Source organism: Microtus pennsylvanicus, chromosome 8 (assembly GCF_037038515.1).
Source record: "Microtus pennsylvanicus isolate mMicPen1 chromosome 8, mMicPen1.hap1, whole genome shotgun sequence".
NCBI classification, from domain to species: domain Eukaryota; kingdom Metazoa; phylum Chordata; class Mammalia; order Rodentia; family Cricetidae; genus Microtus; species Microtus pennsylvanicus.
Genome location: NC_134586.1, coordinates 26,717,503 through 26,737,922, shown reverse-complemented (window position 1 = coordinate 26,737,922; position 20,420 = coordinate 26,717,503). Strand labels below are relative to the sequence as shown.

At 38.8% G+C, this 20,420-nt stretch overlaps 1 protein-coding gene across 2 annotated transcripts in view; it reads left to right on the top strand.

Annotated features, from left to right (window-relative positions):
* Positions 1-17,399, top strand: part of Kdm5a (lysine demethylase 5A) — an 84,979-nt gene extending 67,580 nt beyond the window's left edge. Inside the window, exons 25-28 of one of the 2 annotated variants that reach the window (XM_075982934.1) lie at positions 1,027-1,186; positions 4,459-4,679; positions 6,841-7,251; positions 14,197-17,399. In XM_075982934.1, coding sequence (XP_075839049.1) covers positions 1,027-1,186; positions 4,459-4,679; positions 6,841-7,251; positions 14,197-14,403 — 999 coding nt within the window. In that variant the 3' untranslated portion in view covers positions 14,404-17,399. Of the gene's footprint in view, positions 1-1,026; positions 1,187-4,458; positions 4,680-6,840; positions 7,252-14,196 lie in introns of those variants that run through there. The other variant, XR_012911587.1, reaches the window with a different exon arrangement.
* The last annotated feature ends 3,021 nt before the right edge of the window (positions 17,400-20,420 follow it).

Below are 20,420 nucleotides of genomic sequence, written 5' to 3'. Positions count from 1 at the left end.
ACTAACTTGGGGCTGGAGAGATGGCTCAGTGGTTAAGAACATATACTTCTGCAGAGGACCAGAGTTTGTTGCTCAGCACCCACATTGAATAGCTCACAACCACCTGTAATTCCAGCCCTAAGAAGAGCCAACATTTTTTACCTCAATGAGTACCTATAATCAAATGTACAGTCACACACTTGTACACATAATTAAAAATAAAAAAATCAAATCAAATGATTCTTGTTATTAAAGGATGTTTTTATAATAATAAATAGACTTTGGGAGGTAGTTAAATGATATCTTTGTAGATTACTTTTAGTTTGTTATTTTTTTAGCTCAAGACATTTAAGCTTTTCTGTGTGTGTGTGTGTGTGTGTGTACACGTGCATGCAGCACCCAATTGTTATTTTCTGTATTAATATACAGAAAATAATAGTTAATATTTGGGGGGGTTGAGACAGGGTTTCTCTGTGTAGTTTGGGAGCCTGTCCTAGAACTCACTCTGTAGACCACATTGGCTCCGAACTCATAAAGACCTGCCTTTGCCTCACAAATGCTGGGATTAAAGGCCACCACCACCCAGCCCAAAGTTAGTGCCATGTTTTTAGTGTCTTATGTCAGAAGTTTTTTCTCTCTCTTTTTTATCCGAGACAGGGTTTCACTGTAGTTTTAGAGTCTGTCCTGGAACTAGCTCTTCTAGACCAGGCTGGCCTTGAACTCACAGAGATCCACCTGCCCCTGCCTCCCGAGTGCTGGGATTAAAGGCATGTGCCACCACTGCCCAGCTCGCTCTTTCTTTCTCTCTCTCTTTTTTAATAATTTGTTTAAATTTTTTTTTATGTATATTGGTGTTGAAGGTGTCTTTGGAACTGGAGTTACAGGTAGTTGTGAGCTGCCATGTAGGTGCTGGGAATTGCAGCCAGTGCTATTAACCACTGAGCCATCTCTAGCCCAATGTCAGAAATTTATAACTTGAAAACATTCATTTATAGGTTTTTGTAGATTAAGAGGTTATAATGTTGATAGCTTCTCTTTGTTCTTTAGGATACAGCCAGTGTGAAATCCTCTAGTAGTCTGGAACCCAATCTCTTTTGTGATGAAGAAATTCCCATTAAGTCTGAGGAAGTGGTAACTCACATGTGGACAGCACCTTCGTTCTGTGCAGAACATGCATATTCTTCTGCTTCTAAGAGTTGTTCTCAAGGTAATAATTGCCCTTGGAAAGATGTGTAGGATCTGGGCATGCTGGCACATGATGGTAATCCAAACACATAGAAGGTACAAGCAGGTTTAGCCAAGGAGTTCAAGTTCTTTCCTAACAAGATAGCAAGTTTGAGGCTAGCCTGAGCTACATGAGACCATGTCTTTTTTTGTTTCGTTTGTTTTTCGAGACAGGGTTTCTCTGTGTATTTTTGGCTGTCCTGGAACTCACTCTTAGACTAGGCTGGCCTCAAACTCACAGAGATCCACCTGCCTCTGCCTCCTGAGTGCTGGGATTAAAGGAGTGCACTGCTATGACCGGCTAAGACCATGTCTTTATAAAAACAGAAGTGAGCCTGGTTCAGAACCAGCCATGCAAGTCTGACAACCTAACTTTGTCTTCCAGAACCCTCATAAAAAAAAAAATGCTCTGGAATCCTAGTGCTGGTGCAGGAGATTTTGCTGGGAATTCTCAGGCCAGCTAACTTGGAGTAAGCAGCACAGTAGGAGAAACAAGTCCCTCAATAAGGACTTAAGAGACTGTCATCTAACCACTGCATGCTGTGGCTCATGTCTTTCTATACTCACATAATAAAAAATAAATCAGAAAACATAAGGAGATTTATTTAGTTCAGTGGTAGAGTGTTTGCCTAGCAAGTGCAAGACCTAGATTTGGTCCTTAGGCCTGAGAAAAACAAAAAATAAAATTAATTATGTGTAGAAAGTAAGATGGAACAGATGGAAAAAGGTATTCAGATTTTTTATTTTTAAGATTTATTATGTATACAATGTTCTGCCCACATGTACACACCTGCAGGCCAGAAGAGGGCACCAGATTTCATTATGGATGACTGTGAACCAACATGTAGTTTCTGGGAAGTGAACTCAGGACCTCTAGAAGAGTAGCCAGTGCTCTTAACTGCTGAGCCATCTCTCCAGCCCCTTAATTCAGATTAATTAATTAATTGAATACATACCTGGTTGTCACTTCTTAAGATGTAGGCAGAAGTTTCTGTTCTGTCCAGTCCCATACCCATTTAATCCCAAAGAAATAAACAGAGGCTTATATTAATTATAAACTGTTTGGCCTATTAACTCAGGCTTATTACTAACCAGCTTACAACTTAACCCCTATTTCTTGTCTATGTTTAGGCATGTGGTTTGATACCATTTCTCAGTAAGGCATTCTCATCTTCCTTTGCATTCTACTGGTGACTCTGTCCTTCCTCTTCCCAGAATTCTAAGTCTGGTTATCCCACCTATACTTCCTGCCTGGCTACTGGCCAATCAGTGTTTTATTAAACTAGTACAAGTGGCTAATCTTCACAGTGTACAAGAGCATTATCCCACAGCACTAAGAGAACCTGAAAACTTGGTGAAAGTAAAAATTTTGTAGTTCATGTGGCACATGCCATATTTGTGTAGAATCTCTGGCAGATCTTCACTTAGCCGCTGCTTGATCAGTAACAGCTGTCAAGGAACTCTGTGCTGCTTAAGAACATGGTTGGGCTGGAGAGATGGCTCAGCCGTTAAAGGCTAGGCTCACAACCATAAATATAAAGAGTTCGGTTCCCAGCACCCACGGCTGTCTCTCCAGCCATTAAAAAAAAAAATTAAAAAAAAAAAAGAAAAAAAGAATATTCATGGTTGCCAGGTGGTGGCGGCATATGCCTTTGATCCCAGCATGTGGGAAACAGAAGCAGTAGATCTCTGGGAGTTCGAGGCCAGCCTGGTCTTCAAAGCAAGTTCCCGAACAGCCAGGTCTGTTACATTGAGAAACCCTGTCTCAGAAAATAGAGAGACTATTCATACTGAGCTTGGGTATTCTTTTGTTCTGTGGAGTTTTTTTACTTTGGGGTGTAGAGACAAAGTCTTACTCTATAGCTTTAACTGGTGTGGTTCTTTGTGTAGTTTCTGTTGGCTTCAAAGTTACAGAAATACTCTGGCATCAGCTTCCTGAGCGCTGGGATTACAAATGTGTGCTGCTGTGCCTGGTACTCAATATTGTGGGTTTTATTTTATTTATTCATTTATTGGTTTTGTCTTAAGAAGTTCTTTTTTTCTTTTTTAAATGTGTATGAGTGTTTTGTCTGCTTGTATGTATGTGCACCATGTCTATGCCTGATACCTGAGGAAGTCAGAAGAGAACATTGGGTCCCTTGGAACTAGAGTTTGGGTAGGTGTTAGTGGGTGCTGGGAATCAAACCCATATCTTCTGCCAGAGCAACAAATGTTTTTAACCACTGATCCATATCTCAACTCCCAGGTTTTGCTATTCTTTTTTTTTTTAATGTTTTATTTATTTATTGTTTTTTTGAGACAGCGTTTCTCTGTAGCTTTGGAGCCTGTCCTGGAACTCACTTTGTAGACCAGGCTGGCCTCAAAGTCACAGAGATCTGCCTCCTGAGTTCTGGGATTAAAGGTATGCACCACCACTACCTGGCAGTTTTGCTATTCTTAATTGTTAGAGAGTTCTTTCTTCTGATGAATGCTTTCTCAAAGATGTTCACTTTTCTTCTACCTAGAAAAAATAAGTAGTACTTTATTTCACTGGTCTGGGAAATGGCCTCCTATTCCCAGAGCGTCACCCTGCAGGAACCAGTTTTAAACTTTAAAGCAGCTATTGAGGGTGGCCCTTAGGAATTCTGGCTTCTTGTGCGTTTGGTGGGGAGGTGTTGTTGTGGGTGTATATGTGCTTAAAGGCTTGAAGTTGATGTCAGGTGTCTCCACCATCAGTTTCAGTCCTGCTTTTGTGATAGAATCTCTCATTTGAACCCGAAGCTCACTGATGGACAAGACTGGCCGGCCTTGGGATATTTGGCTGTCTCCATTCACAGTACTAGGTTACAGTTACAGGTGCTCATTGCCACACCCAACTTCATGTGGGTGGGTGTAGGGATCCAAATTCAGGTCCTTCTGCTTAATGCAGCAAACACTGCACACTGAGCCATGTCTCCAACTTCCTATATTCATTCTTTAACTTTAATTTTTATTTTAAAATTTGATAGTATATGCCTATATGCTTTCTATTTGGGAGCTTGAAATAAGGGAATTTTTTGAGATCTCTCCAGGCAACATAATGTCTTTCTTTGGGGAAGGGGATAGCGGGTTTGTTGTTGTTGTTGTTGTTTTCTCTAAAGCAAAAAATGTACAGAAAACCTATTTTTAATACTAATATATAGAGAGGGAAGAGGGAAATTTCTAAACATTTACTTTGTAAACATTTGTATACCATTTTCACTTCTTTGCTTTGTTTCATGATGTCTTTGGGGAAAGGTTCTAGCACACCAAGAAAGCAGCCTCGGAAGAGCCCTTTGGTTCCCCGAAGTTTGGAGCCTCCAGTGTTGGAGTTGTCTCCTGGAGCAAAAGCCCAGTTGGAAGAACTCATGATGGTGGGAGACCTCCTAGAAGTGTCTCTGGATGAGACACAACACATATGGCGGATTCTGCAGGCCACACATCCCCCCTCAGAGGACAGATTCTTACATATCATGGAGGTATGACCCTCATACTAACTTCAGTAGTGATTTTAAAAATACTTAACATGTCCATGTTCATTGGTAGTACCTCAGATACTGTTACAGGGGTGTCAGAGTGGGTAGTGATTTGTCAGTCCTGTTCTCTCATTTAAGCAAAAATTTTTGTTTCTTTGTTTTATTTATTTGTTTGGTTGCTTGATTGTTTGTTTTTGTGGTTTTTTTTAAATAGAATTTTTCTGTGTATCTTTGGCTGTCCTGGAACTCACTGTAGACCAGGCTGGTCTTGAACTTACAGAGATCTGCCTGCCTTTGCTTCCCTGAGTGCTGGATTAAAGGCATGCATCACCATTGCCTGCCTCCTTTGTTTTCTTTATTGAAACTTTGTATAATAGTTCTTTTATTTTTGCTTGAAAAAAGCAGGGATTAATAAACAGTTTAGCCAAGTATCATGTTACAGGCTTGTAATCATAAAACAGAGGAGAATGGAGGCAAGAAGATCAGTATTCAAAGTTAACCTTGGCTACACTAGCTCTTGTCTCAAACAAACAAAAAACTCAAGCAGTTTAGGGGCTAGAGAGATGAATCAGTGCTTAAGAGCATACATTGCAGTCAGGTCAGTTCCAAGCACTCACGTTGGGTGGCTCACAACTACTTCTAACTCCAGTTCAAGGGGATTTGAAACCCTCTCCTCTACTCTAGAACCTTTCCACTCACATGCATGTATCCACACAGAAATGCGCACATAAAATTTAAAATACTCTTTTTAAACAGTTGTCTTAGAATTGGGTAAGTGTGGTAATTTTTAAAAGGTGCGACCAGGAAGATGGCTCAGTAGGTAAAGTTCTTACTTTGCCAATGTGAGGACCAGAGTATGGAATTCTAGCACCTATATTTAAAAAAAAAAAAACAAAAAACTAGATGATCTTGGCGGCCTGCCTATAATCCTGGTTTATAAGGCAGACAGGGAATTTCAGGAACAAACTGGCTAGTCACACTAGCCAAAATGGTGAGCTCCATGTTCAACAATTTTTACAAGGTGGAGGAGAGTGATTAAGGAAGACACAGACATCAACTTTAGGCTTCCACACATTGAAACTTGTATACTTATGTAAACACATACCACATGCATTTGTGTGTGCCCACTCAGGGAAAAAGGTAAGGGAGTGATTAAGTAGAACTGGATGCGTTGGAAGGGAGAGTTCACAGTCATGTACTACATTTACAATAGCAGTTTATCATGGTGTTCATAATGGTGTTTTACATCCATAATCTCCTTTGATTATGCTAGGATTATTGGCATGAGCAATCCGTTTCTGAATATAGGGTAGGTATTATTTTCTATTCTTTCTTTCTTCATTGACTTTTCTCTTCCAAAGTGGTCTCACTTGGCTGTCTTTTACCTCAAAAAGATCCACCTACTTCTGCCTCTGGAGTGCTGTGGCATTACAAGTGTGCACAACCACACTTGGCTTAACCAGCCTCTTATTTATTTCCTTTTCTTTGAGACAGGGTCTTTGGCAACCCAAGATTTCTGAGTACCAAAGGATGACTTTAACCTTCTGATCCTCCCACCTCTCCCTCTATCTCCCAAGTGCTGGAGTTCCAGGCTTGCACCCCCCACATCTGGTTTTATGGTGTGTGAGGATCAGGTTTAGGGGTTTTTTTTACCTGCTGAGCTACAGTATGCCCAGCAAATCTGTCTCTTAAACAGCTTAGAATAGTATTTTTTCTTTTTGTCATTTAAAAATTTTGGCAGGGGCTAAAACACAAGAGATACATCATCTTACCTTTTTTTTTTTTTGAGTACACAGTTCAGTTGTGTTTGTAACATATTCATATTGTATGCAAATACCACCTCAGTCTATCTCTAGAACTCATTTTGTGGGCTTGGAAGTTGAAGCATGCTCTCACTGCATAGACCAAGTTGTCCTTGAACCTGCAGCAACCCCCTTGCCACTGACTCTTAAATGCTGAGATTACAGATGTGTACTATCAATGTCCAGATTCCTACAACTCTGTAATCATCACAAAGAGAAAATCTGTACCATTAAACAGTAAATCTGTTTCCCCTCCTTCATCCCCTATTTACTTTTTGTGTCTGCTAATTTGTTCTAGGTGCCTTATATAGACACTTTTTTTAGTTTCGCATGAAAATTCTGATTAATTTATATTTTTGAAGGATGATAGCATGGAAGAGAAACCACTAAAAATGAAAGGAAAGGATTCTTCTGAGAAGAAACGGAAACGGAAGCTAGAGAAGGTAGAACAATTTTTTGGAGAAGGAAAGCAGAAGGTCAAGGAGCTAAAGAAAATAGATAAACCTAAAAAGAAGAAATTAAAATTAAATGTGGACAAATCCAAAGAGCTGAATAAGTTGGCCAAGAAGCTAGCAAAAGAAGAAGAGAGAAAGAAAAAGAAAGAAAAGGCTGCTGCAGCCAAAGTCGAGCTTGTGAAAGAGAGTACTGAGAAGAAAAGAGAGAAAAAAGTGCTGGATATCCCCTCAAAGTATGACTGGTCAGGAGCAGAGGAATCTGATGATGAGAATGCCGTGTGCGCAGCCCAGAACTGCCAAAGGCCGTGTAAGGACAAGGTGAGGTACAGGGGTTCATGGACTGTGTGAAAAGGCCAGAGATAATAATGGTTGTGGAGATGTGTGTATAATATATCAGTAATTTGTGATTCCAAGATTTGGACTTCTAACATATTTTTTCCCACAGTTTTTATAAACCATTTTAAATAGTGAAGCTACTTAAGTATGCTTAGTGTAGGAAATACATTTTTTTAAAAAAGTCATTTACTTAGAGATATATAGAAGCATAGAAAAGTTACTTGATATCTTGGCAAGCAGTTTGTTTCATATGCAGTGTGCAGGTCAAGCTTCAAAATGCACTTCTGACCTCCCCGTAGTGTGATTCAGAACTAGGTGGCTTGTCTGTTAGCCACAATAGCCTGGGAGAAGTCCATCCTTATCTTGAGACACCCTAGACAAAGGATACTCTCTTAAATAGAATATGATTTTTTTTAAAGCAAATAATTCAGACTTTTAATTGTTGTCGTTAAATTTTTCAGCCTAGGCTAGTAGATGGCTCAGTGGTTAAAGATGCTTGTTCCCAAACTTAACAGTTTGAGTTCATTTCCAGGACTACATGATAGAAGTAGAGAAATAGCTTCTTCAAGTTATCCTCTGACTCCCACATATGGTCTGTACTATGCATGTACTAACTTTTTTTAACCCTAAATTTTAAGCACTGTAATTCATTGTTGGCTATTTTTTAGGCAACAGTTCTGTTAATTTCTGGGAGAAATGGACAGACTTTATTGGGAGGTGGAGGGATCTCAATTCTTTAAGTGATTTGGAAATATCTTTTATTCTTACTGTCAAGAATACTAGTAAGGAGCCATTGTGTCAGAACACATTTGTAATTCAGCACTTGGGTAGCAGAGAAAATGAGGGTTTTAAGTTAGAAACCAACTTGGGCTACCTAGTGAAACCTTATCTCAACAATAAATCTTAAACCATAATTATAATTTTAAAGGGCTATGGAGCAAGCTCAGCTGTTGAAGTCCTTGCTGAGTACAAGAACCTGTATAAAAGCAGGGCATAGCAGGATGTTTCTGTAGCAACAGCCCTGAGGCAAAGAAAGAGAGGTGGAGACAGGTGGAGCCTCCAAACTTGCTGGCCACAGTGATAACTAAAGCTGTACCACTGTTTCTTGAAGGTTGTGCCCCACTTACCTTCTGAATTAAATACTTAACACATTTTTAGAGGCTGTAAGGGACCTAGAGGTTTCTTGTTCTGGCTCCTCACATTTGCATATATGATGTGACCAAAGTTATAGAACTAATTAGTGGTAGCACCCAAAAAAATGAAAGCCAACCCTGACTCTTTGACTGTTCCAGATTCTGGTTTTCTATCAAGTTCCCAACTCTTGGGTAATTTTCATTTATTTACTAAACAGGCTGGTGGAAGGTTAGCTTTTCTTCTTTGGCTATGAATATATTAGTAGCTCATTGCTGTTAGATCTTCTCTCTTCTTTAGCTAATTTTCAGTAATTTCAATGCTACAAATATGTCAGTTCACTTATCCCTGTCTTTTTCCCTCAGCATGCATGTACTACAGGCACTACCACCCCATTCACTGTACAAATTAACTTATGAAAAAGGAACATAGTCCGTGAAACCACTTCATAATAGGAAGTACTATGTAAATGTAAAGAGGTCATAACCATGAGATTTGCTCCTATGATAATTGTTATTTGTGTGATTACTCTGATAGAGACCATAGATTTAGCGACATATTCAGGGAAAATGTCTATATTAAACTGTTAAAGGTGAGCATAGTGTGTTTCCCTGTCCTTAGCTTAAGTGAAATAAATTTAATGTTACATTTCTCTGTTAATTCTTTGCAGATTATTTCAGATTATAAATATTTCATCTGCCATTGCTATTTTGAAATTTATTTCTGGCACTCTTTAACTAAGTTAAGAATTTTCAACATTCCTAATTTGTAGTTACTACACAGTTGTCTATATTAACAGGTAAAAATCTAATTTCTAGTTAAGTATCTAACAAATTTTGTGTGACTTCAGATAAGCAAAGCACCTTTTCAGGAAAATACCATGCAACAGAGAAAAACCTTAGCGTTCATTAGTTTTTAGCTAAATGTCCCTTCATCATTTCTCCTGTCAGTAATAGCTATGATTTTTTTTCTAAAAATAAAAAGGTTGAGAAGTATTATTTTAAAAGTTAAGTGGTTACTTGAATGTACTTAGCTTCAGTTTCAAAATAGCTTACAAAGAGTAAAGAAAGATAACAGCAGAGTATGGTGAAGGGTTTTGAAAGGCTGTTTCTTCCATGAGTTATGAAGTTTGAGCTAAAATTAACTTCCAAAATAATATAGAGATATTTATTTTAAAATCCAGAAGCTTTTTCTCCCTGAGGTCTACTCCTGTATCTGTCTATCTTATTTGTGTTAACAGTGAAACATGCTTGAAAGAATAAATTATTTTAGGTTAATATTTGAGTAGCTTTTTTTCATTATTAGAATAAATGATCATGGCCACGAAAAAAGAATAGTCATTTTACATATGATGATACACTGTTTTCTTTTTACTTATTCTTTCGTGAACTTTTTATTAATTTCTTTATAAAAAGTTTGTTAAGTAAATTAAAATATTTAAATTTATATATTCTTGCGTCAACTTGATTTTTAAAATGTTTTTGTGGCTTGGTAGTGGCAGTGTACACCTTTTTGGTTTTTCTAGACAGGGTTTCTCTGTATAAACAGCTCTATCTGTCCTGGAACTTGCTCTATAGACCAGGCTGACCTGGTACACAGTGTGTGCCTTTAATCCCAGTACTTTGGAGGCAGAGGCAGGTGGATTTCTGTGAGTTTTAGGTCAGCCTAAGCCTAATGTACAGAGCAAGTTCCAGAACATCTGAGGCTACACAAACTTGAAAAGTGAGGAGGGGGAGAGAGGTGGCTTTAATTAAAAGCATGCCTTTAATCCCAGTATTTGCGAGGCAGATCTCTGCGAGTTCAAGGCCACCGTGGCCAGCTAGACTAAGTAAATGTATGAAACTTATACCTGGTACTGCGACAGCATTGTGACCAAGTGTTATAGTTTGTCTGAGACTGTCTAAATTTTATTGCGAAAGATTTTACATACTAGAAAATCTTTCATTCCTAGGCAAACTGAAAGGGTTAGTCACAATGTTTAGAGTACCATAAATTGGTTAAAACTAGTAAATTGGGGCGGGAGAGATGGCTCAGAGGTTACTAGCACTGACTGTTCTTCCAGAGGTCCTGAGTTCATTTCCCAGCAACCACATGACGGGTCACAGCCATCTATATGAGAGCTGGTACCAAAACTGTATGCATAAAAAATAAGTTAAAAAAAACCTAGTAAACTGAGAATATTACTATCAATTTTCTCCCCTCCCCCAAACGGTATTATGCTCTAACGTCTGAACAAAATACAAATTACCAAGAACTTAAGTCTCAAAAAAAAAAAGAAAGAAAGAAAGAATAGCCGGGCGGTGGTGGCGCACGCCTTTAATCCCAGCACTCGGGAGGCAGAGGCAGGCGGATCTCTGGGAGTTCAATACCAGCCTGGTCTACAAGAGCTGGTTCCAGAGAAACCCTGTCTCGAAAAACCAAAAAAAAAAAAAAAAAAGAACTTAAGTCTCAGTGTGAAATCATACAACAAAATAAAAATGTCAGGCTACTATTATTTCTGCTACTCTTCGTTTCATATTCCATTTCTTTTCTCTTTTGATTGTACTGAGGATAAAACCCATGCTCTTAAATCCTTAAGGATACTAAGCAAGCGTTCTTAGCACTGAGCTACTAAACACACAACCTCAATATATTACTTAACCTTTTTGTCTGTATGGGAGAGTATTCATGTGGTAGTCAGAGGACAGTAGTCAGTTCTCTCTTCCACATGTGGAGTCCTCCTAAGACACCAGCTCACATTGTTTGTCAGGCTTGGCAGCAAGTACTTTTTACCTACAAGAGCTCTTTCTAGCCCTAATTCTCTTTCATCTGAACACAGTATTATTAGATTTTTACTTGTTAATTTATTAACTCCTAGTTGTTGTGAGGTTTTTGTTTGCTTGTTTTTAAATTCCAAGCTCTTGCTATGTCTCCTTTAAGGACAGTAGGCTCCCTGGGCTTCAAGGAATCCTCCTGCCTCAGCCTCTCAATGGAATTATAGACACCTGCCACCATGCTTGCATTTTGGAGGAACTAGTTAATTTTTTCTTTAATTTAGTAAATGATGAAGTGATGTGGAAGACTTTTCATATGGCAGTGGAATTTAGGTTGATTGTTCATAAAGGAATTGATAAGTGAAAGATATAGTTTTCCTAACTGTATTATCAGGGTAGATTGTTACATAACCAGAAGGCTGCAGTAGAAATAGTGGAAGAGCTAGGATTTGGAAGGCACTTCCAATCAAAATCACATAAGAGAAAATACTGTTTTTTCTTTTCCTATTTTTTTTTTAAATTTAACTTTATTTTGTATACATTGGTGTAAAGGTGTCTGGTCCCTTGGAATTGGAGTTTCAGACATTTGTGAGCTGCTGTGTGGGTATTGGGAAATGAACCCGGGTCCTCTTGAAGTGCAGCCAGTGCTCTTAACCCCTGAGCCCTCTCTCCAGGCCAAGACAGGGTTCTTTGTGTAATAAAATAGCCTTGACTGTCCCAGACCTTGCTTTGTAGACTAGGTTGGCCTCAAACCTGCAGAGATCTGCCCAGGTACTTCTGCCTTCCAAGTAGTGGGATTAAAGGTATGTATCGCTATGCCTGGCTCACACTTTCCTTACTTGAAGAAAATTAATCGATTTAGTTTTTAGAAACTAGAAGCCAGTGGATACAGCAAAAAATTTTAAAGCCTTAGAATGCTTTTTTTTTTAAATAGCAAATACTTCTAAATTGATAGCATATTTTTTTCCTGTGGACTAGCATAAATGAGGACTTGATTGGATTAATAGAATTCAAGGTAGGACTGAAGGGATCTGTTGGTTGGAGTGGTATCATAAAATAATCTAGTAGACATGGTGGCACATGCCTTTAATCCCAGCACTCAGGAGGCAGGGGGATCTCTCAGTTTGAGGCCAGCCTGGTCCACAGAGGGAGTTCCAGGGCAGCCAGGGCTTCACAGAGAAACACTTTCTTGCAGGGGTTGGGGGTCATAGTATCTCAAATCTATGCAATCCCATGAAACATAGGTCATTTTTCTAATTCCTTTATAGGCTCCAAACACTCAAAACACTCATTTTCCGTTCACCTACAATAGTTAGCAGTGAAAAGTAAAAATAAATGTTTACTTTTCTATAGCTCCTTTATATTTATTTTATTCTACAGCATATTATCTCCTAATTTTTCTCTGGTTACAGCAGGATCATTATGATATGTTTCTTAACTATACTTTTGCTTTCTTCTGAGGCAAAACACAGTTACAAATGAATGGAACTTAGTTTAGGTGGGGTAGTTAAGTTGTTCTGAACTTAGAGGAAACAATATCACGAGGAAGAGACTCCAGTGATCTGAGTCATCCAGAATGTCTAAAAGTCCACACTCAGTTCTAAGTGTGTATTTCCCTTTTCTTAATAAACTGACTGCTTTGCCACAGAGATCCCAGCATTGTGGAGGCTAAGACAAGAGGATCTCATCTCATTTGAGCCTAGCAGAGTGTTAGACTGAAGATGAAGTTTGAGGCTAGCCTGGGCTACATAGTAAGACTCTGCCTATGGGAGCTCACCTAAAGAATTTGATTACAGGAAGAAAAAAATATTTAAGAAAAAATACAAATATTTAAGAGTGCTTAGAATAGAAATGATAAAAGCTAATAAGGCAAGTGACAATTTTTTTTAAAATAATTTTTCCATCTTTTATTACAAGCCCGAAATCACTAGCATGATTGTCATAAGCTTTTACCAGCTGTGGAAACAGTTTGAAAACCACTCTTTCCCTAAAAAAATGTATTTACCTAGCCAAGGCCTCTTTTGTTTTTATTCACTGACTGTCCTGAGGGACTTTTTTTATCTCTTCATTTTCCTTTGTTCCAATGTCTGATAAAGCTCATGATTTCAAGTGGCTTCCTGTATCACCACCACAGTGATCAGCCTTTATATTGTGAAAGGGGTTCGCTGTAGCTCTTTTCATCTTGATAGATTCTTGTCTACTATGACAAATTAAATATAAGAACTGTAATTGCCGTCCAAGCAGAAAAGCCTCAAGTTACACTTCCCTGCTATATTGTAAATGCCAAGGTGTAAAGTCACCAAACCAAAGCCTCTTCTGTCTCCTGTAGTCACTGTAGGCTCTGAAGGATCAGTGTTTGCTTGGCATCTGCCACTGACACCTGCCATTTTTTTTTCAGACTAATTTAAAACCCCAGAGTAATCTATTGACCTGTGTCTTTGACTGTTGTAATTGGTTAACTTGTAAGATTTGACCTCTGATATTTGCTAACTTTTTATAGGGAGTTGTATTTGTAACGGAAGAAGAGAAGAATAAAAAATAGTAGTTTTAAAAGTGGCCTATGTGACTGCTTTTCTAAAAAGGTATTTAATGCTCTTAGTACTTTGGCTTATCTCTTTGAAATAAAGCTAATCCACAGGATTGCCTCACATTGTTGTACTCTTCCTTTCTTGATTGTTAATCGCATTGTCTTAGAGCCTAGAAACTGTTAATATTAGCTAAAACTACTTGGCTGCTCTATTAGAAGTTTCTTTTTTGTCAAGTATTCCCCAATCATGTTTCTGCCTCACAAGGAACCCCAGGTATTCATGAGGTAATAGAGTACCTAAGAGGCCTAATGTTGTGGACACATTATGGTAAAATATAATTTGGGGTATTAACTTATCAGCTTCTTTCTTTGAAAAATAACCCCATAAGAAGTCATATCTGTCTCTGGATATCCCAATTGTTTGCTCTCCTTTAAGCCAAGAAAGCTCTTTGGTTTGCTTTTGTTCTGGTCTTACTGTTTTGATACTAAACATTTCCCAATCTTTATCTTCTACAGGTAGACTGGGTGCAATGTGATGGTGGCTGTGATGAGTGGTTTCATCAAGTTTGTGTTGGTGTATCCCCAGAAATGGCTGAAAATGAAGATTACATCTGTATAAACTGTGCAAAGAAGCAGGGGCCAGATAGCCCAGGCCAAGCACCACCTACTCCCTTCATAATGAGCTACAAACTACCAATGGAGGATCTTAAAGAGACCAGTTAGCAGATGCTTGGTTAGCTCGCAACATGGGGGGAAGTGGACCACATTGAGACCTTACTCATCAAGCAGAGTGGTTCTGACCACTCAGAATGTTGTTCCCAAAGATGAATGGACTTCAGAGAAAGTCCTCTTAGTGCTGGCTTCCTCTGTGTATGGATTGTGTGGGCTACATTCTCAACCATCTGTGCAGAGGATGTCTTCTTTGGTACAGCAGCCAGTATTTCAGCTCTTGACTCCTTTGAGTATGGTTTGCTGTGTTAAGGTCGGGTTCTTGGTGGAACTCTCGAAGCTGTTTGGCGTTAACATGGTGTGCTTAGTGGGGCATATAAGATGTGACTTATGACAATTGAAACTAGTTGTGGATGGTTACACCTACAGGTGGTGCCATCGGAGGGCCTGACTGTTTGAATCTCCTTAGTTAGGATAATTGGACAAGAGTCAGAGTATAAGTCTCTTTCCATAATTACTGGCATTTATGCCCTACTGATCCAGTTAGGAGGAACAGGCCAAAGTTACCCTTTTAGAAGTTTTGGGGTGGCAGTGCAGTTTGTAGACCTGCTTGTGCTTATTTATACCAATAAGAAAATCCTCCAAAAGAGCTCCTCACTTTCCTCAGGAGGATGTCAGCAGTTTAGAAAATCTGACTAGACTGGATTCTGGGAAGAAGGTTTTTTCTTATTTCAAGGCAAGTATCCCATTGGTGTAAGAAGTCGGTCTGGTCTGTTTTAGAGAAGGGAGGGAGGTACATGGATCCAGGTTCTGGAGGAAATAGGGATAACTAATGAAAACATTTTACTGAGCCTCGGTGATGCATGCTTATCTGGGAAACCCTCTTCCACAAGTATTCCAGACTCCACCATGCTTCAGGCATGGCCATGAGCAAAACTGGCAAATAACAGCTTTTGCCTTGCAGCCCTAACCTTAATGCCTGTAGTTTCCAACATGGCCCCAGAAGATGTTCATGAATAACACCATGGCTTCATCAGAGGATATGGGGTTATAAGTCCTCTGGGTGTGAAGCTGTTTTAGTAAATCCGTTTTTAAAAAGAAAGACTTGTTTTTACTTTTTTCTAAATGTCTGACTACTGACTGTTCTATAGATTATTTTTCCTTTTTTAATATACATATATGAATATAGATATATATATATATATATTTACTGTTACCAGCAGCGTATGACAGAGTTTGAGCATCAAAAAATCCATTTGGGAGCTTGCATTTTCTTTCTGCTTTTTGATAAAAAAATTAAAAAAATTCCATTCCTTCCTTGTAGTACAAGGACTTAGCACTCCCTTCTCCATTCTCACTTAAACATATCTTCCACTTTTCTTCTGTTCAAATAGATAATATATTTCCTCCATGTTGGGACTTGTCCCTGTCTGTTGGGCAGCTTGGTCTTACTCTAGTCAGTACTGAATGTTATGTATGTTTGAAACTATGGTGCTGTGTCCTCTCCCCCTGTTGTTCTGTGTTCTTATAGAGGTGTTAGGTGTACTCTGTAAACTCTTACTAGAAGGGGACTAATATATTTTAAAGGACAAAAAAATTTTTTCTAAAAATATTTATCTTCACTATCCTGTGTTCTTTATTTTGGTTTAAGAATCTACAGTTTGACTTAAATTCATCAGTTATCCTTTTAAAGGGGGCATTGAGCAAACCTAAAGTTTGTCATCTCTGCTCCCCTTTGCCCCAGTCTCTTAAGGAAATGTCTTCTAGTAACTAGAAGTGAGATGTACTGTCCAGTTACAGACTGTGTGGGTATGAGGGTTACCTCAAAAGGCATCTTTAGAGAAAAAGGTTTTCTTACAAAATGTCTTCTCCCAAGTGCTAACCAGGCTTGACCCTGCTTAGCTTCCAAGGTCAGACAAGACATACACATGCAGGTGGTACGGCTGTAGGTACAACATCCAGTTTCTGGTTTTTACTACCTACTTTTTGGTCTCTTTACCTATTTGATAACATTTAAATATATTGACCAGTTACACGGTTTGAATGTGTTGTGCTTGTGTCTTGAATATCCATCTCCGTGTGGGTGTGAGTAGCAGTTACAAGGTTAACTAAGTAATTAGTTAATTTCATACATTTTTGTTTTGCCAAGCTATGAAGATTATCACTTAAGAATTTTATTTGGCTGTTATAATGAAAAAAAGCACAATATTTTTTTTTTACCTTTTTGTCTTTGTAAAAGACTTGAAATGCTTGTGTTTTAAAAATTGAGTGTATTCCCACCCTTCAGAAGTTTAAAATGTAAGTGATGGAATCCCAAAATGCACATAAAAAATTTGATTTTTCTTCCAATTAACTATTTTCCATTAGCTGTTCTCAACAGCACAGAATTGTGAGGATGCTGAAAGGCGATTGTTTGGGGAATAATTGTGTACTTTGTACAGTGTTCGTCCTTTGGAGACCTCAGAAATAGGCAGTATGTCTGTATCTGTGACTAGCTGCCTGTCATCTTCTGATATTTTGAAACTTTTAAATATATAATTTAATTGATTCATTTGGCTCTTTCTGTACTTATTTGAGGAATTTGGCTTATCTTAGCCATAAATTTATACCAAAACTCAAAAGAACATAAAGATAGGGGCTAGAAAGATGTCTCAACAGTTCAGAGCACTGGCTGCTCTTCCAGAAGACCCAGGTTCAATTCTTAACACTACATAATGGCCCACAACCGTCATTAACTCCAGCTCCAGGGAATCCTGCATCCTTTTCTGGCCTCCAAGAACACTGCACACTTGTGGTACACAGGCGTACATTCAGGAACATTCTCAGACACATACAATAGAAGTAATTAAAAGATAGTTTAAAAATATTCTAAGGATATAAGGAAAAAACTAGCACTCTACCCACAAATTATAAATCCTGTAGTTTTTGAGTTAATAAGAGTCATCTAAGGAAAAGTAGATGTTCTAATGTAAAGCATTGTTTCACGAAAATTACAGCTACATTCTTCTGTATTTGTTTACATTTTGTATTAAAACTTGATTTATAATGTTTCTCTTTCTGTCTCAAAGTTACAGTTCTTCGTTATTAGTATTTTAGCTTAAGCTTACTTAAGTATTTAATATTTTTTTTAAAACTATTTTTCACTGCCTTCATTGTGGATATTTTGACAAAGGTAACAGAATGAAAAGAAATTGAAGTCCGCAAAGTGTGGTGTAGTATAAACACTAATCCCAACACCTTGGGAGTCAGAGGCAGCCTCATCTACATAGCAAGTTCCACACTAGCCAGGACTACATAGTAAGACCCTATCTCAAAAAAATAGCGATAGTAGTTAAGTCTTTGACAATTCTTGACAGGTCAAGTCATTAGAAGTGTATGCAATCCTCGTATTTGGAAGTACAAGGTAACAATGGTTCCTAGTCCCTAGCTAGTGAGATGTCCTCATCCTCTCATCGATGTCATTTCACTTCTGGTGTTCCTGCAGAAGCCACGAGGAATGTGGAGTTGGAGAAGTGTGGCTCCCTCACGAAGCTGCTATAAACTAGCGTGACGTGTCTGACTCTTGAATTGTGCCTCAGTGAGATACGAATTACTGCCTGTCACACTTGAAAGAACTGGAAAGCTGACAGTAAATCTGTGATGCCCATGATAAAAATGTGCCAAACCCTACGTGAGCCTGCATTCCTAGTGCTTCCCTTCCGTCTCGGCTTTTGTCCTCGACGGGAGTCCAAGAAATGTCGATTTTCTTGGTTTGCTGGATGCAGTTCATGTAAAGAAACTGCTTATCAACTGGGTGTGATGGCATACACCTTTAATTCTGACACCTGGGAGACAGGCAGGCTGGGTTACAAAGTGTGTTCCAGGACAGCTGCACAAGAGGGAGAGCCTGTCTCAAAACCAAACCCAAATAAACAAAAAGAAACGGTTTGTCAGTGATTTAATTCTGTAGTATATTTGGGTGTCAGTCAGTAAAGTAGGAAAAGTAGGGAAATTAAGAAAGCCTACCTACCTTTCAAAAAGTTAGGACAGTCTACTTGCAGGAGAAAGCAACAATTTGGAGTGGATCTTGAAATTTGCAAATTGTGGTAATTTTAAGCTGTTGAGTCCCCAAATAACCCTAAAACCAGGTCCAATAAAGTTTCACATGTTAATTAATTTCATGTGTGTAGAATGTTGCTTTTAAGTTAGGTCCTTAAGCACCACACCTTTCAACCCTCCTGTTCATTTAAATCAAACCACACCATTACTTTGAATGTGGAAATCCAACTGGTATTTATAACATAAGAGGGAAAGAATGAACATTGGAGTCTTTGAGAGAAATTGGAGTATTCTCTTGACCTGGGTCCACCCACTGCTCAGGAGCATAGGATGTGTTCTTCAATAATGTGTCTAGCTGGGCAGTGGTGGCGCATGCCTTTAATCCCAGCAATCTGGTGGCAGAGGCAAGCAGATCTTTTGAGTTCAAGGCCAGCCTAGTCTACAAGAACTAGTTCCAGGACAGGCTCCAAAGCTACATAGAAACCCTGTCTCGAAGAAAAAGTGTCTAAACAATATAAAAGACCTGTTTATGACTAATGATTGATTCCCTTTCATGTTCATTAGAATTTACCAGGGTTATTGATGGTAAGTTAACAGAAATTAAAACTTGATTTCATGATGTTTGAGCATGCCTTTTGTTATTACATCTAATTTTTTTTACATTATGTCTGTGCTCAGATTCCCCATTCCAACTCTCACTCCGTCCCATCATTTATTTGTATTGGTGTGATTTCAAATGGTAACCAAGTAAGGGTAAATTCTGAGAATGAATAACGAAAATCCAGAGGAAAATTAACAAATAAATGGTAGCCAAACCTGTTTCTCATATTTTACTAGCTATCTATAACATAAAAAGCTAAGCTGAAAGGATGATTTTATTGGTGGTATGATTAACCTGTTATCACTGCTGAGAAAGGGGTGTGTGTGTTAGAAATACAGAGTGTGGAAGAAGTAATTCTTGATGTTTTTTTTTTTGGGGGGGGGGGCGTCGAGACGGTTTCTCTGTAGCTTTGGTGCCTGTCCTGGACTAGTTTTGTAGACCAGGCTGGCCTTGAACTCACAGAGATCCGCCTGCCTCTACCTCCCAAGTGCTGGGATTAAAGGCGTGCACCACCACCGCCCGGCTTCTTGACAATTTTATATGTCTGTTTTTAAAGATGACCTATTTAGCACAGGTTTACCTGTACTCCTTTAACTTGGGATCCTCCTGCATCAGTTATAAGCATGTATCACCCTACTTATCTGTCCTGTTTTCATCAAGAAACCATAACCAAAAGACATCCTTTCTTTGCCCCCTCTCAAACAGTGGAGATGGTACATCCACCACTGAACTATAGTTCCAATCACTGTTCTACTTTAACCGTTAAGTTGCCCAAACAAACCTTGAACTTACTCTACAACTCTAGATCTTTATTACTTTGGTTCTTAGGACTTGCTCCCTTTGCTGAGAACCAGCAATGGGGAAGCTTCCTTTTTCCTTTGGCCTTCTAATGCTCACAAGTAATTTAAGCCGGGGCTGGAGAGATGGCTCAGCAGTTAAGAGCATTGCCTGCTCTTCCAAAGGTCCTGAGTTCAATTCCCAGCAACCACGTGGCGGCTCACAACCATCTGTAATGAGGTCTGGTGCCCTCTTCTGGCCTGCAGGCATACACGCAGACGGAATATTGTATACATAATAAATAGAAAAAAAAAGTAATTTAAGCCCAAGTTACCTAAGAGTAAATGATGGTTGTGGCACATGCTTTTAATCGCATTACTTGGGAGGCAGAGTCAGGAGGACCTTGGAGTTTGAAATCAGCCTGGTCTGCAGAGTAGGCTCCAGGACAGCCAGGACTAACCCTGTCTCACAAAAGCAAACAAACAAAAAAAAGTAAATTGCTGATCAAATGGTAGTGCCTACAATAGTATTGATCGCTGGTAGCTTTAAGAAGTGTGTGGTTAAAAAAAAAAGGTGTGGTTTCACATATTTAATGGGAGGAGAGCTGGTGAGAATAGGGTGGGGGGAAACATTGGCTATCTCTTAGCTTTTTTTT